Source organism: Myotis daubentonii, chromosome 20 (assembly GCF_963259705.1).
Source record: "Myotis daubentonii chromosome 20, mMyoDau2.1, whole genome shotgun sequence".
Taxonomy (NCBI): Eukaryota; Metazoa; Chordata; class Mammalia; order Chiroptera; family Vespertilionidae; genus Myotis; species Myotis daubentonii.
Window position 1 is genome coordinate 9,531,246 of NC_081859.1, and position 20,441 is coordinate 9,551,686.

The 20,441-nt window shown below is 45.0% G+C and overlaps 1 protein-coding gene across 11 annotated transcripts in view; it reads left to right on the top strand.

Moving 5' to 3' along the window:
* ESRRG (estrogen related receptor gamma) overlaps positions 1–20,441 on the top strand; it is a 461,433-nt gene that overhangs the window by 336,923 nt on the left and 104,069 nt on the right. For all 11 annotated transcript variants that reach the window (XM_059677800.1, XM_059677802.1, XM_059677808.1 and 8 more), the window contains one exon: positions 6,449–6,565. In XM_059677800.1, coding sequence (XP_059533783.1) covers positions 6,449–6,565 — 117 coding nt within the window. The remainder of the gene's footprint in view (positions 1–6,448; positions 6,566–20,441) is intronic.

The window sequence follows — 20,441 nt, forward strand, 5'->3', positions numbered from 1 at the left end:
CCCCCATCGATCTCTCCCCAGCTGTCCCCACCCCCCCCATGTGTTTTTTGTTTTTAATTACTATTGGTGTGAGCAGAAAGTAGCTAGAAACAAAGCATTAAAAACCAGAAAGAGGAGGAGAGAAGGGGAAGTGATCTCTGTGTGGAAAAACCTTCACTACCATAGACAGGGGGCTTTTGTTCTTTTTTTTCTGATTTGGGCGTTTAAAACAAAAATACTACAGATTATTGCAATGCTTGGTAATTGTATACTCAGGAAATCCCATTATTTTTAAATCACTTACTGTTGGAAAGCAATTGGATAATCCCCACTAGGAATACCCTGCGGGTCATCGCCAACCCCTTGGTTCTGTTAATAAAATTAAAACAATTGGGGGAGATATGGGGATGCTTTCAAATGGGTGTTATCATTGTGATGTCTGCACCTGGGAACAAGGGGGTACCTCCCAGGAACCATAGCAGGTCTATGTGTGAGCCATGGGAGTCGGAGAGGAGACTTGACATATACTTTTACTTTGAGGTGCCAGGCTAATTTACATCCCTCAGCCCTTCCACTGCCAAACTGTAAAAGTCCGTTAAGTGACTGAAAGGAAGACACAAATTAGCCACCGGCACTCCGGGCTGGAGTTTTGCATCCACCCTGTCATTCCCCCCGCCAGCTAGCTGCGAGGTTCTATTAGGCAGCGAGTGAGAAAATTATACGGCTGCACTAATTGTACAAAAGAGTCTGCAATGAGGAAGCAGGGCCTAGGACTTTCTGAGAAGTCGCCAGGAGGTATGTGATACCTGGCTCCATCATTTTTGCCAGCTGGCTTTAAAACCCACAGCTCCAGGCCTAGCCAGTCTGGCTCAGTGGAGAGAGCATTGGCCTATGGACTGAAGAGTCCCGGGTTCGATTGTGGTCAAGGGCAGGTACCTTGGTTGCAGGCAGCTTTCCAGCCCAAACCCTGGTCGGGGCACATGCAGGAGGTAACCAATCTATGTGTTTCTCTCACACTGATGTTTCTCTCTGTCTTTCCCTCTCTCTTCTACTCTCTCTAAAATCAGTGGAAAAATATCCTCAGATGAAGATTAAAAACAAACAAACAAACAACCCCTACAGCTTCCAGGTTGATCGGCTCCCTCTCAGCACAGCTCACTCCCCCCAGCTCCTGACAAAACTGGGAAAATTCCCCTCCTGTCATCAGGAGCTGCCCCGTTCGGTCCCGGGTGCCATCGGACAAATGCGTCCCACATCAGAGCAAGCAATAATGCAAGACATCTCCGTGTCTGAAATGAGGAGCCAGGGCTGTGAACAGTGACTTCTGCCTCATCCTGAGCGTCCGTCCAGGGTTAGCATTGCAGGCGCCCACAGTTGCCCTTGGAAATATTGTTGTCTCATTTTCACTTGCATGAACCGAAGAAAACAGGTGCCCCGTGGAGATCGTGGGTCACCTGCGAGCCGTGTCTCTGAGCCATTACCAAAATAGATGGGACATTGTTACCCAGGGGCGTGGGGCAGCACTGATTTTTTTGGATAAATGCTTTCTTTATTGAGTAGTAAAAGCACCAGGGAAGGTTTTTCAAGGGCAGCAGCTCTGTAGACTCTCAGATGCATCAAAGACTTGGTTGGGTGGGTGATCATAGCCACCAACAAGGAACCGAGCAGCTCAATGGGAGGGCTCGGACATGAGAGAGGTTTTCCTCCAGCAAATAAGTTCCTTAGCATAATCCTGCTTTGTTTTTCTCGAGATGTAAACCAAGGTGTTACTTAGTGATATCAAGGTTATCGTCCACCTATGTGAAGACATTTATTGAAACATGACACTTGGCTGAAGGATACCTGGTCTCATCCTAAACAATTTCTGTGCATTTAAGCTGAAACTATATGTTTTGGAAAACACTCAGGAACCCACTGTATTTTTTCATCTATTCACAGTGAAATTCTGTTTTCTTTTTAATATTTTTTTTATTGATTCCAGAGAGGAAGGGAGAAGGAGAGAGATAGAAACATCAGTGATGAGAGAGAATCATTGGTCCTCTGCCTCCTGCATGCCCCTCACTGGGGATCGAGCCCACAACCCGAGTATGTGCCCTGACTGGAAATTGAACTGTGACCTCCAGGTTGATAGGTTGACATTCAACCACCGAACGCTCTTGTGGCTATTTGAAGTTTCTATTGTTTGAAGAAATTTTAAAATCTTTACACAGTTATGCATAAATTTAGCTACTATTGTTGAATCACTCCTAACTATATTCTCCAATTTGGCTGCAATTCTGACAGTACCTAAACAATAAAGTATTATAATTAGATAGAAATTAAATAACTAATTCTCTCTGTATTCTATATTTTCATTTTATTTTTATCATATTCATATCAAGATGCATTTTTATTTCCTTTAAAGCCTCTTACACTCTTTTCCTTTTTACCTTTTCCTCCCCAGAAGTTTTTATATTCTGTTGTTTTTCATTTCTTGGTAATATCTCCCTGTTTTGCTCTGCATTTCCATCTTTGCCAAAGCTACTTCTCAGGGTTTTGATAATTAATTCAGTTTTCTTCTACTTTTTCCGATTTGGAGGATGTTTTTCCTAGTGTCCTTAAAATTGTTTCCTAATAGGATAGCCCACTCACTTGACCTTGTGGACATGGCTGTATTACAACACAGTAATTGCTATTCATCAAAATGACCTTGAGACTTCATGAAAATATTAAGTTGTTCTAAGAGTATTCCTTTGCTTATGTACTAGCTTTTCATGGAAGACTAGAGGCCCAGTGCATGATATTTGTGCACTGTTAGGGTCCCTAGAGGCTGCAAGCTGCCAACCTGGGCCTCCCTCCCTTCCCCTGGTCGGCCCTGCTCCCTGGTTGAACTCCCGGACGACCTTCCAGTCAAGGGGACAATTTGTATACTACGCTTTTATCATATAGGATTGCTGTGCTGCCCAAGAAAGGGTCCTTGCCTCCAGGACCTTACCCTCAGATGGGTAATATGCACGGGAGAAGGTGTAACAAAATATGGCATGCCTTGCTATGACGCAGGTACCCAAAGAGATATGAGGACCAAGAAATCATTTTCTGCTAGACTGGGCTGAGCCATTTTCATGAGCGATTTGGCTGGGATTTGAATTGAACATTGAGACTTGGAAGTAATTTTAAGAAGAAAAGAGGGCCACAGATAGATCATTCTCAGAGGGAAGCCTGCAGGACGCAGCCAAGGAGAATCAATCACAGTGGCTGCATCAGAAAGTTCATGTGAGGTGATAATGGCCATAAGCCTGGGGAAGCCTGTGCGTGCCCCATCGGCGGGGCTTCGTTAGCCAGTCTAACATGGTGTATTTAATCTCAGAGGCCCTAGGAATCTGTGGACTTTTTTTTACAAAAGTAGGGTGGTGACTGATCAAAGCAGTCATCGGAAGAGGCATAGGATGGAGGCATGCGGCCTGGATTAGATGGGGACTGGATGGAGGCAACGTGCCCAGCTTGGAGGTCGCTGCCATAGTCCAGGTGTGAGCTCACGCAGGCCCCATTTAGGTTCCGGTCGGAAGTCTGCTATTGTGAACGACAAGGGTATACTTTTCAAAGAGGAAGAGGAACTAGTTTGAAAGGAAAGGTGATTATTGGAGAGTGGGGGTGGGGTGCGGATGTTGGATCATCCCAGTAGAAGTTGCCAGCACTGGGTTGAGAGTGTGGCCCTAGTGCTCACACCTGCATACTGGAGCGTGGGCCAAGTTTGCCTTCGTACTGACTTTCCAGGCATAGGAAAGGGAAGAAATGCTGTTTGGAAAACTTTTTTTTTTTTAATTTTCTTTCTCACTAGTCATTGTCTTCTAAGGAAGCAGGGACCTGGGTTTTTTTCTATTTATTTTATTTTTAAAATGTTTTCTTGATTTGAGAGAGGAAGGGAGAGGGAGAGAGACAGAAATATCAATGATGAGAGAGAATCATTGATCTGCTGCTGGCGGCCTTCTGCACGGCCCTCAGTGGGGATTGAGCCCATAGCCTGGGCATTGCCCTGACTGGGAATCGAACCAGCAACCTCCACCGTGGTCAGCAAACTGCAGCTCGTGAGCCACATGCGGCTCTTTGGCCCCTTGAGTGTGGCTCTTCCACAAAATACCACGTGCGGGCGCACATACAGTGCGATTGAAACTTCGTGGCCCATGCGCAGAAGTCAGTTTTCGGCCTGGGCGAGTCTATTTTGAAGAAGTACTGTTGATTTTTGGCTTTGTTGACTAATGAGTTTGCCGACCACTGTCCTAGTGCATGAGTCGAGCTCCACCAACTGAGCCACACTGGCTCTGGGTTTCTTTTCAAATAAGGATGGGGAGGGCCTTGTAGATGGAAGGTTTTAGTAGTAACACCCAGGAAATTACTAGCAACACTCTTGATGTCAAATTTTCGGTGATGATTAAAGAAACTCTGCAGGGAAAAATGGTTTATCTAAGTTCATATTCTCAATCCCTTTATTCTCAGACATGGCTCAGACAGTCTGGTTGCTTTGACTTGGTTTTCTATGACTATAGCATCAGTAATGTCTTTGAAGAAGGTGATGGGTATGCTTCTTTGGATGCAATTAATATTACTCTTATTATTTAACCTCTTATGGTAAAAAGTTGTGTTTATTATTGTACCCTGGATTGGAACCCTGATTTCGCCAAACTATTTGTATGGGTTTATCTCAAGCGATAATGCACACCGCCCTTTTTAAAGTCATGCACACGGAGCCAATTTTCAGTGGTTATAAGCGGGGAGGTCTTCCTTCCTGTGGAATTAGCGGTAGCTGAGGATTTGAGTCTTGCAATCCACTAATGTGATATTTACCGAGGAGGCATCAGTCTGGAGAAAGGTAGTCAATATAAATCAGTGTTGACAAAGTGTGATTAACTCTGAAATATTTCATCAATGCCACGGTCCCAGGCAGCCTCTATGCTAATTACTAGTCTCTGTGCCTAGTTTCAGGGGACTCGGACAGACCCTGGGCACAGCAGACACAGAGCAGCAAAATTGCAATTATGCTGAGACCGTCTCTGATGACAATTTATGCATCTGGTGTGATGACCTCCCCCTTCCCAAGAGGGCAATAAACAGGATGCATTTTCATTAAGATACTAATGCACTTAATCACCAGGGGAAAGGGTTAGGAAGGAGCGGGAGACCTTCCAGGGCCCTGGGATGGAGCTGATGGGGAGAGAGGCTTTATTCTAAAGGCAGCTTCTTGGCAAAGCTGGAGGCAGGCCCGGGCTGCCTCCCACACGCCATCAGTGCCACTCATTGAAAAAACCAATCCAGATGAAGTTTGGATCTTCTTCCGGCTACATACCATATGGAATGTGTCAGCACTACCACTAAATGTAAACTCGGATGATAAAAACACAATTTCACCCCAGTGTGTTCTTACCCATAACACTTTCATGGGGCTGAGGGGTTTGCATCTCCTCCTGCAAGTGGTGTAACAAGGGCGATGAGGATGGTGATGATGAAGATGAGGATCACTGTTTACCAATAAGAAGCATTTACCAAGCATTGAGTTGTTTTGTAAGACTGTGATTCAGGTCACAGCAAGAATCAGGGAACCTCAGGCATGGCTGCCCCCTAGGAGCTTCCTGCAAAGTCCCAAATGAGCCCGCCAATTATTGTCCACAATGAAGTTTATGTCAAAAAGGCAATATGCCTGCCTGGCCGATGTAGCTCAGTGGTTGAGTGTCAGCCCAGGAAGTAAGAGGTTTCCAGTTCCATTCCCGGTCAGGACACATACCTGGGTTGCGGTTCCATCCCCTGTAGGGAGTGTGCAGGAGGCAGCCGATCAGTGATGTTCCTCATTGATGTTTCTCTCTCTCTCCCTCTCCCTTCCATTCTGTCTAAACATCAATAAAAATATATTGGAAAATAAAAGGCAATATGCCTGATGCATCCCAGCATTAGTCACCCAAAGAAACCCAGACTTAGCTAAAGACCATAGATGCATGCCCCACGGACACCGGTAGTTTGGTGAAGGCCTAGGAAGGCGGAGAAAGGGATGGATGGAGGGAGGTGGGCAAAGGGTGGGGAAGAGGGAACAACTGCAATGATGTCAGCATTAAAATTTTTTAATAAAAAAAAAGAAATCCAGGCTTGACGATACAAGAAGATAGTTGTGATGCTTGAGGTTTCATAGGAATAATCTGCTTCAAAATGTCTTTGGATCCTGAGATCCCGGAAGACTGGGTCTTGGCCCGGGTGAGCTAAGCATCATGTGAAAGGCTCATTCTGAACAGGAAGTTTTGAAGAACTTCACCAGATAGCTTCTCGGTGCTCAATGTGTCTTCAGTGGTTGTCACAGAGCATCCAGCCTCGTGACACTTGTCACTTCCTCATGCCTATTGTTTAATTTTGCGGGAAGGGGACAGGAGTTGGCCACTGCCTGGGGACGCTCACATTTCCTGGGTCTTGCCCATCTGACGGCTTGTTTCCTCCCGACCCTGTGTTTCAGGGAACATAGAGTACAGCTGTCCTGCTACGAACGAATGTGAGATCACGAAGCGCCGGCGTAAATCCTGCCAAGCTTGCCGCTTCATGAAGTGCTTGAAAGTGGGCATGCTGAAGGAAGGTAAGGCCCCGGGCGGCAGCCCTGCGCTTCAGGCTGGGAATGGGAGTGGGGGGGGGGGCACAAGAAATTGTCACAATGCCAATGCGAGAGAAACCAGAAAAGATGGGGGTCACAGTAAGTGCCCAAATCTGAGGGCGGAGCGCCTCCTCTTTATCTGACCTCTCTGATGCCTCGTGGCTAGCTGCTGACATCGACAGGAAGGGACAAGGTAGGACATACCTGTTGTTTGGCTCAACCCACCAGGTAGGTTTGGGCAATTCTGGTTTTCTTCATCCTTACAATTTCCAGAAGGCGGAAGATGGAGAGCAACCAGGAGGCGACTGTTACTGTCTTTCTGCATTTCTTCTTTATAAGGTTCACAGAGAGATTTTTCCCATCTTTATTGAGCTAGGATTGACAGAGTATATATTTAATGTGCCCAAGTTGCTGTTTTGATATACATGTATTTTGTAAAATAATTGCTATCATGTAGCTAATTAACATATCCATCACTTCATGTAGCTACCATGTTCTTCTTGCTTAATTAATCTTAGATTTAAAGCACAGTTTTTTGTCTTCTAATCTTATCTTTTGGATTGATTTTCTATTATGAAGAACTTGCAATCATGACATTGACATTGTTGCTCTCAGTTGGGGAGAAGAGCAACATACACAAGATAATAACCGTGCGAGTGTGTACTCTGCGCTGAACACACTGACTAAGCTCACACAGCCGGGAACTGGAAGCAAATTGTCAGATTCTAGAATTCGCTCAACTCCCACCCATATCAAAGGTCCTGAAATATTTGTATATCTCAGCATATCTGTGAAACTAACATTCTAGCTCAGAGAAAATTTGTGTGTGTGTGTGTGTGTTTTTTTTAATTTGAAAACCCTAGATTTAGCTGTGTGTTTTTTTTTTAATGTATCTTTGTGCATAGGGGTGCCTTTATAAATGTGCGTGTTACATACCGCCTTCGCGTTATACTAGCTCCTTCTCTTCAGAAAATTTGTCAGAATTTAAACTAAATATGGTAGCTTTATAAAGGAACAAAATGAAAGTGTGGTCATTGACAGTTGAGAGAAAATGAGGTAAAGTAAATATTTAACTGTACAGCTTCTGCCTCGTTAGGGTTGGTTCTGTGAGTTTGTCTGTTGTGTTGTTACTGGCGATCACTGGCTTTTTAACCTCCACATTTAAAGATCCACGTGTGTTCCCCAAGAACGAACCGGAGCTTCACCCGGCGTGGCATTGCCCACCTCATCACTTTTCCTGGTTTGTTCTTATTCCACGAGTTTTCCCGGGAGCAGTGTGATAGGGCAATGAGTAGATCAGATCATTTGGGGGTGGGGGTGTGGAATTCACATCACACGGTGTTTCTCTGTGGCTTGTCCACTGAGAATGAACTCCTTCCTTGATAGGAATAGAAAAAAGCTTAATGAAGAGTCGGGAGCTGAGAAATCATTGTTTTCAAAGAGCAAGTCCATTTTTAAAAGTGTTATGGAAGTAATACATGAATTAACAACTTTTGAGTTGATGTGTCGTAGATATTGATTTTATTTTCAAAATCTGGAGAACACTGGGATACACCTCCATTTCAGGATGGATAGAAATGTTCTGATCGGTTTGATGTTACTGCTGCGATTTACACGACTGTGTGTCCTTCCAGGTATGAGAAGGATAGAAAACAATATTTTGCCCCGAATACTTTTACCTGCTTGTGGTTCTTAAGCAGGAGCCATCTTGAAAGGTGCTTAGAGCGACTCAAGAGCTGTGAATTGTGTCTAATTAAACGTTGTTGGTGAAAGGCAATGGGTGTGGTGCTTATGTAATGTTCACGCCTCTTCAGATTGAGCCTGTAGAGGGTCTCTCTTCAAGGAAATGGCTGCTGTGGCTGATCTACTCATGCAATAATTCATTTTCCTCTACCCTCTTATGCCTACTTTGATGGGCAAACACCAGTTCTCTAAGGCCCTTCCCCCAAAGAGGGAGGATGGAATGGTTATGAGCAAATACGGAACGCTCTTTTATTTTTGTACTTGAAAACAAAATGCAGTGACAAACGGCATTCCGTCCGGCATATAAATGCACGATTCTGCATGGCCATCGCCTTGGCTGCAGACCAGCCCTCTCCGCCTGGAGAGAATGATCCCCTCTTAAGTGTGTCTTTATGGATGGAGAGGGAGTTGAGTCCCAGGCAGTGTGTCAGGGATCAGGATGTAGTAAATCTATTCAAATGTAAACCTGTTCAATTCAATTACCAGCCCCTAATAAAATTTGCTGCTACAACCCCCGTGTTGACCACGGCGGTCCACGCAGGCTGGTGGCTCAGCGGGTCTGGAAATTGACAGACACAATCTATTTAAACAAAAAACAACAACATTAGTTCTCAAATCTGAAATGAAATCAGGTTTCCACAGCTCTAATGGGGACCTTCTTTCCTTTAACAGGTATTTTCTTTAGTCAACTAGCCAAATGCATCTTAGATAACGCCTTCCTGAGGGAAATGAAGTTTCTTTCCAAAGGGCGATTTATAGAAAAATGAGACTTTCATTCTTTAAAAATAATAATCCTTTATTGATTGCCATTTCCTTTTTTTTTTTTTGTTAATCCTCACCGGAGGATATTTTTCCATTGATTTTTAGAGAGAGGGAAAGACAGAGAGAAACATCGATGTGAGAGAAACACACGGACTGGTTGCCTCCTGCAGGAACCCGGGCCAGGGCCCAGGCCAGTAAGGAGCCTGCAACTGATTCCTTGACTGGAATTGAACCCGGGACCCTTCACCCCTCAGGCTAAAGCTCTATCCACTGAGCCAAACCAGCCAGGGTTTGATCACAATTTCTGCTAAAGACCTGAGGTGCAAAAGGGGAGTGATGGCTCAGTGAGTGACCAATTCCAGTTATGTTGTATTGCATATAATCAAATTCCTACCAGATATGCCTTCTCATGAGCCAGCACCAGAATAGTATCTGAATGAATGACATTTGATTTTAAAGTTAGAATTTTTGAATGAAAAAACTGTTACTAGTTGAAGCTATGAAACAGATGTGTGGAGAAACAACAAAAAACCGCAATATAACAAAACTCTAAGAAGTACACTTAAAAAATGATAGTTTCTGCAAATCTGAGTGGTTACACCATTCCGCATCCTGAAGAATTCTCCTTTTTTTTTTTTTATTTCGGTCTCGGGCTCTACTTTGCTGGTAAGCCTCAGGAATGATGGGCCAGCATGATGTTTACGGCATCATCCCATACTGTATGTCAGAGAAAACCCATCTGTTACAAGATATCTGGTCTCCACATTCGCCTTTCATTTTTTGCAGGTATTGTGTATTTGAAGGGGGAAAACAAGACCTCCTCAAGGTGCACCCATAAATCTGGCCAAGATTTATTTTTATTTTGATCCTTCTCCTTGGGTACTTAAAAATGACTGCAGGGCCAATGCATTCAGTTTTCTCTCTGTCGGTGGCAAAGAGAGACATTTTATGAAAGCAGTAATTATTTTGCTTAGGTACAGAATTCACTGATCAAAGGATGAAGGGTGTTTTGCTGTTTATTGCTGTGATGGGTTTCACCTTGGCAACTCAATTATTAATTCTTATTTTTTGACTCTTGCAAATGAGAGCAAGACAACCACCTTTATGCACGGTTTGGCATGCTTGCATATTGAAGTGCGGAGGACCAGTTTAGCTATGTCATGGGAAAAAGTGGGCTTTTATACTTTGCCTTAAAAAAAGGGAGGGGTTCCTTAACCTTTCTTTGTTAAATTTATTTTATTTTGTTATTTTTTGGTAATCTTCACCCAGGATATTTTTACATTGATTATTTTTAGAGAGAGTGGATAGGAGGGCGAGGGACAGAGAGAAACATCAATGTGAGAGGGAGAAACATCAATTGGTTGCCTCCCGCATGGGCCCTGGGGATTGCCTGCAACCGAGGTATGTGCCCTTGACCGGAATCAAATTTGGGACCCTTCAGCCTTCAGGCCATTGCTCTATCCACTGAGCCAAACCAGCTAGGGTTTAACCTTTCTAATCTTTAGTGTCATCATCAGTAAAACGATGGTAGCAATAATAGTGTTTGCCAATAAAGTGTTGTGTCTAGGAAGATACGATAGGTTAAGTGATTGTCGCCCAGTGTGGCTCAGGTTAAGGATCAGATCAACATCAGCTGTTGTTGCTGGACACAGTCAGGGTCAAGTTTTAGACTCAAGTCCTGGCAAAATATTTCTGGATTTTACGATGGTACCAAAAGGATATGCACCGCGTAGGAATCGTGCTTCGGATTTTGAATGTTGATCCTTTCCCAGGTGAGCAATGGGCAGTAGGATGCTTTCTTGTGATGCTGGGCAGCGGCCCTGAGCTCAGCTCCTGGTCAGCCCCGTGATGACCAGGGTCAGCCAGGACACCCTGCAGTGTAGCCAGTGTGTTAGGTGATTCTGCCCGACGGGGGCTGATGGAAGTGTTCTGAGCACATGTCAGGTGGGCTAGGCCGGCTCCGATGATCAGTCGGGTAGAATGTTACTTTCAAGTTCACCTGGGTGTATCAAGAGGCAGCCACATCCTTCCTGGAAGAGCATCCTTAGTGCATGAGATAGCACGGCTTTATTCATGTCGCTGCCATGGCATCTCCCCAATCAGTTGTCTCGAACCCCCAGGACATAAAGAAAAAATGATCCCAGACCTGTTTTTGCTGCCTTCACAGCTTGCGTCTTGATTTATATACGGCAGCGGGACTCCCAGTCCTCTGGGTTCACCCTTATCAGCAGGCCAGCAAAGAGCAACTTCCCAGTCTAATTGCCCTTCTGTTTATAGCTTCCATTTTAATAAAATGTTCATGTAAAGGGTATAGCATTGTCCAGGTAGGTTCTCTTTAAAAAGAAAAAAAAAATGAAGCGACTCCAGTCATTTAGTAGCAAGCAGCTGTGTTTTTGCTTACTTAAAGAACCTGCTTAGCAAATGCATCTGAACAAAATCTCTTTTGTACAAACTCCCGAAGAAGACATTGCCAAGGTGAATTTTTTTTCTCTCCCCCTGAAGTCTAATATCATTATGTTGCCAAGTCGAAAACAGAAATTATCGGTAGGGAAATTCGGGTTCTCACCGCCTTCAAAAAGCAGAACAAAGAGAAGGAGGAAGCTTTAATGGTATTCAAGGGAAATATTTCTGTGTTAGATGACAGGTAATAGAACCGCGTTGACCTCCCTGGTATTTCTTGCACTCTCTGTTGTAATATTATCCTAAGAAGCTCCCTCATTAATGCAGAGTGTTAGACAAAACTCCCAAGTTATCAGATCAGCAGCAGCAAAGAGTGCCTTTTTGTGAGCTGTCTTTACACTGAGCCATTGGGGAGTATATTTAAGGTGCCACCTAAAAAGTTATTTCAAGTAGATACACCAGTTGGTGATTTTGTTGTTGTTGTTCATGCTTCGTTTGTTAAAATATATTTTTATTGATTCCAGAGAGGAAAGGAAAGAAAGAGAGAGATGGAAACATCAATGATGAGGATCACTGATCAGCTGCCTCCTGCACGCCCCCTACCCTGGGGATCGAGCCCGCAACCGGGCATGTGCCCTGACCGGGAATCAAACCGTGACCTTCTAGTTCATAGATTAACACTCAACAGCTGAGCCAGGCCGGCCAAGTTGTTCATGCTTTGTTGATATGAAATGTCTCGAAATGAATAGCAAAGATTTTGCAGGTAAAAGTCATAATCTATTTTTGAGAGCTTCATATCTTCATATGCATTAGGCTGTGTAGTGTGCGCTTTGGTTGGGTTTTTATTTTTTTGTTCTAAGCCTTGCAATGACCCCTGGAGCAGGCATTTCCCCACTGCACAGAGGGAATGGAAGTGAGAGATTACTACTTGCAGCCAATCGATGTCTCTCTCTCATCATTGATGCTTCTATCTCTCTATTCCTCTTTCTCTAAAATCAATAAAAACTTTGAATAAAGTGCCTTCAGAACCATACTCCTTATAAGTTTTTCCTCTGACTCTGTACCTCAGTTATTTTGAGGCTAGGCCTGTGGTCGGCAAACCGCGGCTCTTGAGCCACATGCGGCTCTTTGGCCCCTTCAGTGTGGCTCATGCGCAGAAGTCGATATTTTGTCGAAGAGCCGGTATTTTGTGGAAGAGCCACACTCAAGGGGCCAAAGAGCCGCATGTGGCTCAAAAGCCACGGTTTGCCGAGCCACGGTTTGCCGACCACTGGGCTAGGCCATCAGGTACCACTGGGGGATGATAGTCTTACCGATTTTATGAATGGGGAAAATCAAAGCACTGATATTTTAAAGACAGGTCCATGCTTCTGCATCTGATCCATGTGGGTCTTGGGCCATCGCATGCTCCCTGTGCGCATCTGGTTCTCTGAAGCAATTGTGCAGGCACATATTCTCCAAAACCAGCAATCCCATTAGAAATGAAGTGGGCTTTCTCATGTAAACTCACCAAAGAGAGCACCACAGATTATTGAAGCAGAATACTTCTCCCCTCGCTGCATGTGTGCGAGAGAGGACAGCAAGATGGCAATTATGAGAAGCTGTTCTTCCAGCCCCTTCCCCCTGCTTTCCTTGGAACACTATTAAAAGTTAATCATTTATGTCATTGTCCCCATGTGTCATTTCCATTTGTGAACTTGAAATAGGGAGCCGGCAGTTATCTAGTTCGCTACACATTTTTATTCCTTTTGGATTAGAAAGTCCCCAATGGATTTCGCCCCCAGGATGGGGAAAACCTGCCTCACCATTTGCTCATGCGCTGAGAGTCCCGTGACACCCCGGTGAGTGATGGGGGGAGGGGCTCCCCAGCCACAGAGGACTCGGATGTGGAATTTTCCCCACCGGCCTCCAGATAACAGATTTTTGCTCCTTTTCACCCACGCACACGTATATCAATGTGGCACTGATGATGGGACTTACATTTAATGTAAGGGAATCCTGGTAGACATGTGAATGAGGCTCATTGAATGCAGTGCTAGTGATTGTATTCATGTGGGCACCATTCCTAATCGTTGGTCACCCTTTGTGTTAAGACAGCTCCCTCCACGTTTCGTCAGGTGTCTTAGATGGTTTTGCTCATTCCTAAGTCACCCCCAAATGAAAGCTGAAATCAAGCGCTGGTCATTTTTGAAGAGGCCGTTCTGTACTTTTGTGTCTCTCTCGCTTAGTAGGTTATGGAGCCACCAACCAGCTTCCCCGAGGCAAGCTGTCTGCAAAGGAACAAGCCAGCTGGCTTGGCCAAGGTTGATCAATGATGGGAGGCAGGCTGGGTTCCAGGTCCACAAAATCCACTCAGTGGAGAGTAGGTCAGCGGCTTCCCCAAAGCCAATTAGCTGGCAGAAGTCGGCGTGCCCGGTGCTCGCCAAATTCCCCGGGCCTGCTGGCTCTGGTGGGGAGTCCATCCTTGGGCTCCCTGGCGAACCGGCCTTCAGTGAATGGCAGATTGTGCTGTGAGAGCCAGTGTGGCTCTGTGGCCACTGGAGCGAATCTCAGGGACCTGCCACGCCCACTCAGCCGTGGTACCCAGGTGGACTGCACAGCGCAGGTACAACGGCAGGGATGGAGGGAAGCTCGGGTGCGATGACTTTCAGCCCATTTTCCACATCACAGATCTGTTTTTACCTGACATCACTGAGCCACACCATTGAAAGAGCACAGCGTGGAGATGTTTTGGGGAAGCCAAGCATTAGAGACCTTTGCCAGGGGGTGGTGGGATTTGTGCTATTGTAAAGCCCCAGTTGTAACAAGCTCTTATTTTATAGGTGACTGTGGTGAGCAAAGGGGGACCCAGGGCAAAACCCAAATGGGGGGTTCTTAGCAGTGACTCATTGGTTAACCTGTCTGTCCAAGGATGAAGGGAATCCACGATCAGAATCCCTTCCCTGTTTTCTTCAACTATTCATTTTCAACTATGACGCCTTTTCTGCAGAGGCTGCGTAATCATAATAACGTTAAGATGCCTGGATTATCTTACTCGAGTGTTTAGGTATATTGGGGATGTGGGGAATTTACAAAGTAGCATATATAACAATGAGATCATGCACGTCTCCTGGTTGAACTCAAAATGTGTGTGTGCCTAGATCTGAACTAATTTCCAGCTCAGGTTCAACCCTTGGGAAGTTGAATCCATTTTCCCTGGCCAGCCTCTCAGATCTCAGCTCCCATGTCTTCCTGGAAGCTACCTGAGCCTCAGCTAGTGGCTTCTCCCTGGACTGTCCAATGACTGTCCCCCAACAAAACGTCTCCCTCACATATCACTTTTATGGGGCCGTAAACCTTCCTCTTCCTCCCATTCCCCTTCTCCCCTTTAAAAAAACAACACAAAAAAACTTTTTTTTTTGTTCTAAAATTTCTTCTTAAAGCAAAGTTGCTTCCCAACTGTACCCAAATGACTACTTGGTGATTCCCAAGCTCGCAACCTCCAAAATTACCCCTCCCTGCCCCCTCCCAGCCACTCACCTCTCTGCTCTCCCCGACATTCATCTCCAGGACTGTAATGCTCCTCAGTGTCAACATTATCATCATCATTAGAATATGTGAAGCCAATTAAATGGCAATTACTCTGACCTTAGCCAGTCTTAGGTTATTATCAATTCCTGCATAATTTGGAAATATTGGGAAGGAAAGTGGATTCTTGCCTCCAGGTCTAACCTGTGTAAATATTTCTATGTATTGTTCGAGAAATACACCCTGATTTCTAGAGAGCAGGAGGGAGGGAGGATAGGGATAGAGAGAGAGGAAAAACATCGACATGAGAGAGGCACATCGATTGGTTGCCTTCTCCACATGCCCCTGAGGTTCCCTTACCAGGGCTGGGGATTCTGCAACTGAGTTACATCAGTTGGACAGTCCAGGGAGAAGCCACTAGCTGAGGCTCAGGTGGCTTTCAGGAAGACATGGGAGCTGAGATCTGAGAGGCTGGCCAGGGAAAATAGATTCCACTTCCCAAGTCTTGAACCCGAGATGGAAATTAGTTCAGGTCTAGGCACACACACATTCTGAGTTCAACCAGGAGATGTGCGTGATCTCATTGTTATATATGCTACTCCGTTGATTCCCTTGACTGGTAATCAAACCCATGACCCTACAGTCTGAGGGCTGATGCCCTATCCACTGAGCAGAACTGGCCAGGACCTCCCTGTTCTTTATAACATCTTGAGTTGGGTCAGGTTTTTCCTCCTGGAGTTGTTCTGTAGCTACTCGTGGGTCAGAATGATACAGATTCCTCAGGCCCATCTCTGAACGTTGACTCATCCACCCTTTATCCATTCATTCAGTGAGTGAGGATTTTTTGAGGCATGGCTCTATACAGTTGACTTTATTAGCCGTCAGAAAGTAAAAGTGAACATGACAGCTTTCTGCCCTCATGGAGTTTATCATAAGCCTCATTCCTTACAACCATACAGATTTCGCCCCTTTCTGGATGTCACCAGCATTTCTATTGTTTCAGACAATAGAGCACTCTAACTTCATGTGTTCCAAGAGGAAAGTAGACTGCAGTGATAAAAATCTTGGTCTCTCAGATCAGACGGTGTCTGTGACTGTTGATTGAACCCTTGAAATGCAGCTACTACAATTGAACAATTGAAGTTTTAATTTTAGTTAAATAGTCCCACGTGGCTGGTGATTGTTGGACAGTGCAGAAAAGGAGGGTTCAACCAAAACTTGACTAGTTGCTGTGTTATCTTAAGCAAGTGACTTTGCACCTTTTAAGCCTTCTTTGTAAAGTGGGGGTTCTAATGATATAGCCAGAGGGTGTGTTGGGGTTTAAAGGAACTAGTAGATGCCATATTCTTGGCCTAGTGCCTGACAAACAACCAACACTCAGAAAACCCTGTGTTAGTAGTAAGGTTTAGTATTAGGTTAGTCTCGTAGTGTGCCTCACAGAGGGGAGCATAGACAACTTGAGAACAGGGACTGGCTGCTTATATTTCAGACCTCCATGAGACCTAGCATAATCATCACATACATAGTAGGTGCTCAATAAAATATAGCATCATTCTTTGTCTTTTTTTTTAGCTTTTAGTTCCATTATGAAAATTTCAGTGTAGAATAATTTTGTCGTAAATAATGATATTAGAAATAAGTCAGGGGCTATCATCATCTGTAAATTATTTCTACATTTTCCTCTATATATGTGTGTGACCATGACAGGATTTGATTTCAGCAGTCATGTTATATCGAATTTATATTGGCATTATTTTATGTCTCCCTTCTCCTTTGATATTTGATAAGTTGATGAATAGAAATGAGAAAATTAAGGCCTATTTTACATAACATATCGATAACTTGCTAAGATCAGACAACAAATAAATGGTAAAGTCTGCCCTGGCCAGTGTTCTCAGTGGTTAGAGCATCGGTCCAAACAAGTCTCAGGTTCGATTCTTGGTCAAGGGAGCATACCTGGGTTTCCAGTTTATTCTCCACCCCTGGTCAGGGAACATGTGGGAGGCAACCCATTAATGTGTCTCTCTCTCACATCAATGTTTCTCTCTCTTCCCCCCTCTCCCTCCCTCTCTTCCCTTCCATCTTCCCTCCTTCTACTCTCTCTCTGAAAAGCAATGGGAAAAAAATATCCTCTGGTGAGGATTAAAAATTAAAAAAATAAAAAGTAAAGCCAGGGTTCAGTCCAAATTTCCCAGACTCTGAGCCCGTCTCCTAATGACACTCACACATGCCTAATGAAGTCTTTTGATTTTCCTCTTGTGAGTTAATCTTTCCAGCGTGTGGAGAGGTGAACTGTGATTCCCATTACATGGAAGCCACTGGTGTCTATAACTTTTGTAAACAAACAGACCTTTATTTCAGGCGATGCCTTTGGGACCAGAGCTGTCAGGATTCCAGCATCCTTCCTCATTTTAGATACCCTGACGCAAAAGGGCGAGGCCCGAACAGGGATGCGGTTTGATTTCTGCAAACATTGCTCTCTGTGGAACCCCCATATTATTTGATGAAGTTTCTGCGTAGGCTGTTTCTATCCAGTCTTAGAAAGGGCTTGGGCGATGTGGGAGCTGCTCAGATTTCTGAGCGGCGCCCCTCCCTGTCGTGTGGGCCATCAGAGGCGACTGTGCAGCGGCAGAGACCCGAGCGTCTGCCCCGAGAGGCGTGCGGCCCTTGTCTGATGATTTCATTTCCAATTTGCTCCATCCCTTTCATGCTCCACAGGCAACAGGTCCGGATGCGCGGCCTGCGAACCGATGCATTTTCTCCAGGATTCCGCTTGCGTCTGGAGGTCTCCCCAAAAGTCATTCATTAGGATCTGGAGGGGACAGTGTCAAAAACAAAGCTTCGCTAATGGTGACAGTAAAAAGAACGGGGATTCAATTCAAGCAGCGCGTGCCTAAGAAATGTTAGCACCCCCCCCCCCATTATCTCACAAATCTCTAACCGTTTGGTTATGTGTGCCAGCTGGGAAAAATCCATCAGGAGTTTTGTCCAGGTAGAAAGAACAAAATCCCCAGCTCTTCCAGGTAGTAATTCTGCTTCTATTTGGATGTCACTCGGGAGCTGGCCTCCTTGAGTTCCCAAGCTCAGAAAACAGGGGCGTCTTCCCCTCCTCACCTTTTCTCCCTTAACGTGAGCCGCAGGATCTAAGGAGCGGCCTTGGTGAAGGCATTGATTTAAATGGAAGCCCAGAAGGAGACAGTGCTGGAGTCAGCTGGACTCCTAAACAGTCCGGGGAGACCAGTCATTTGCATATCAGACAAAAGCTAATGGGCCGGGGATGCTGATCTTAGGCCTGGGGTCTTCGCCATCCTAGCGAGAGACATCATTGTCAAAAAGTCTTGTAACATGAAGTGCTAAGGCACCTGCATATTATTATTATTATTATTATTATTATTATTATTATTATTTTAAATACATTTTTTAATTGATTTCAAAGAAGAAGAGAGAGGGAGAGATAGAAACATCAATGATGTGGGAGAATCATTGATGAGCTGCCTCCTGCATGCCCCTCACTGGGGATCGAACCTGCAACCTGGGCATGTGCCCTTACCAGGAATCAAACCATGACCTCCTGGTTTATAGGTCAATGCTCAACCACTGACCCATGCTGGCCGGGCTTATTATTATTATTATTTTTAATTTACTTTCATTTTTCTTTGTGGCTGGATATTTTAAAGAAATTCAGGCCTGTGAGAAGTGGAGGTGGGTTCAATTATGAATTGTTAGTTTCCTCTCACATTACAAAAGTCTATTAGGTAGTATAATATCTTACAAAGTCATGGGCTTAATGTAGGTATTTGCTAAATAAAGATAATGCATTTGGAATGTATTATAAACTCACTATTCTACATAGCATATTATTAAGGTCATGGAATTTGCTAATAGGCAGATCTGAGTAGTTGTTTTTTGACAATCACTAGCAGGTTTCTTAATGTTTCTAGCTGCCTTTTCTTTATAAATAGGGATGATCATAATGCATATTCTACAGAGTTTGCTGTGAGGGTTAAAGAAGATGGTGTATTTAAAATACTTAGCACAATGTCTGACAAATGTCCGTCCTCGGGAAATGTAAGCTCTGCTTCTTATCAGCATCGTCGTCATTATTCTGTTGTCCAGGTGTTCGGACGCTGCCTTGGGAAATCAAACACAGCTCGGTGGTGCTTGGTCTCAAATGTCATCTTTCTGGCATCTGCCCCCTCCCCAAGATGACCGAGTGCTGTGTTCACAGCAGGCCTGGGTTGTCCTCACGCCACTGCTCTCCATGACTCGCCGGGGTCAGAGGTCCCCGCTCAAGCTCAGTGTGACTCCAGCCCCAGACCCTGGCCTGTGCTCCTGGGAGCTGCAGGTGACAGGCAGGGTCAGCAGAACCTGCCAGAATTACAGGGACCCCTCCGTGGGCTGTGGGGGGACAGCGAGGACGTCTGTCACGGACCAGAAACAAATGACCTTGACTCACTGCCTGGGATCACTCCTCATCCGGAGCATTGCTCACTTCTGCCCAAGTGCAGTTCCTTTTGTAGATGCTAATGTGTTCATGCGGCTCAGCTTTTCAGGATAAACAGGATACAAGTTGTGAGTGAAGAAAGGACCTCAACTTCCCCTAGAACTTTTTTTATTTTTTATTCTTTTATTGATTGATTTTAGAGAGAGAGGGAGGCAAATACAGAGAAGGGGGGAGAGAGAGATCAATTTGTTTTTCCATTTATTTATTTATTTTAAATATATTTTTATTGATTTCAGAGAAGGGAGGGGGAGAGAGATAGAAACATCAATGATGAGAGAGAAACATTGATCCGTTGTCTCTTGCATGCCCCACACTGGGGATCGAGCCCGCAACCTGAGCATGTGCCCTGACCGGGAATCGAACTGTGACCTCCTGGTTCCTAGGTTGATGCTCAACCACTGAGCAACACTGGCTGGGCTGTTGTTCCATGTATTGATGCATTCATTGGTTGCTTCTTATATGTACCCTGACCGGGGATCGAACCTGCAACCTTGGCGTATGGGGATGATGCTCTAACCCACTGAACTATCTGGCCAGGGCCCCCTAGATCTTTTAGCAAATATGTTATCCCTGAGAAACTGTGTTTCAGTTTCAGGTTCTTGTGTGTTTAGGTCAGTGAACAACCTGGGTTTACAGTTGCTGCAGGTCGTGGGAACCTGTGGTTCTTCCCATGTCCTCTCAGTTGCTGCCTTGAAGCTATTGTTCCAGACAGGAAGTGGTGAGTGGGAATTCCTCCCACAGGGGACTTGCTCTCCTAGGTCCATCCCTGGGTTGTCGAGATCATCAAGTACATGGCTCTGTAGCGCCTGCACGCTTGAATGCTGGTTTTGTGCCCTGTACTGCAGTGCTTAGGGCCATGGTTACAGCCCCTAGTACTGGGGTAGGAAGGCTTGTCCTAGAGGGAAAGAGAAAGCAAAGATTATAAAGGTGTGAGGGGAGCCAGGC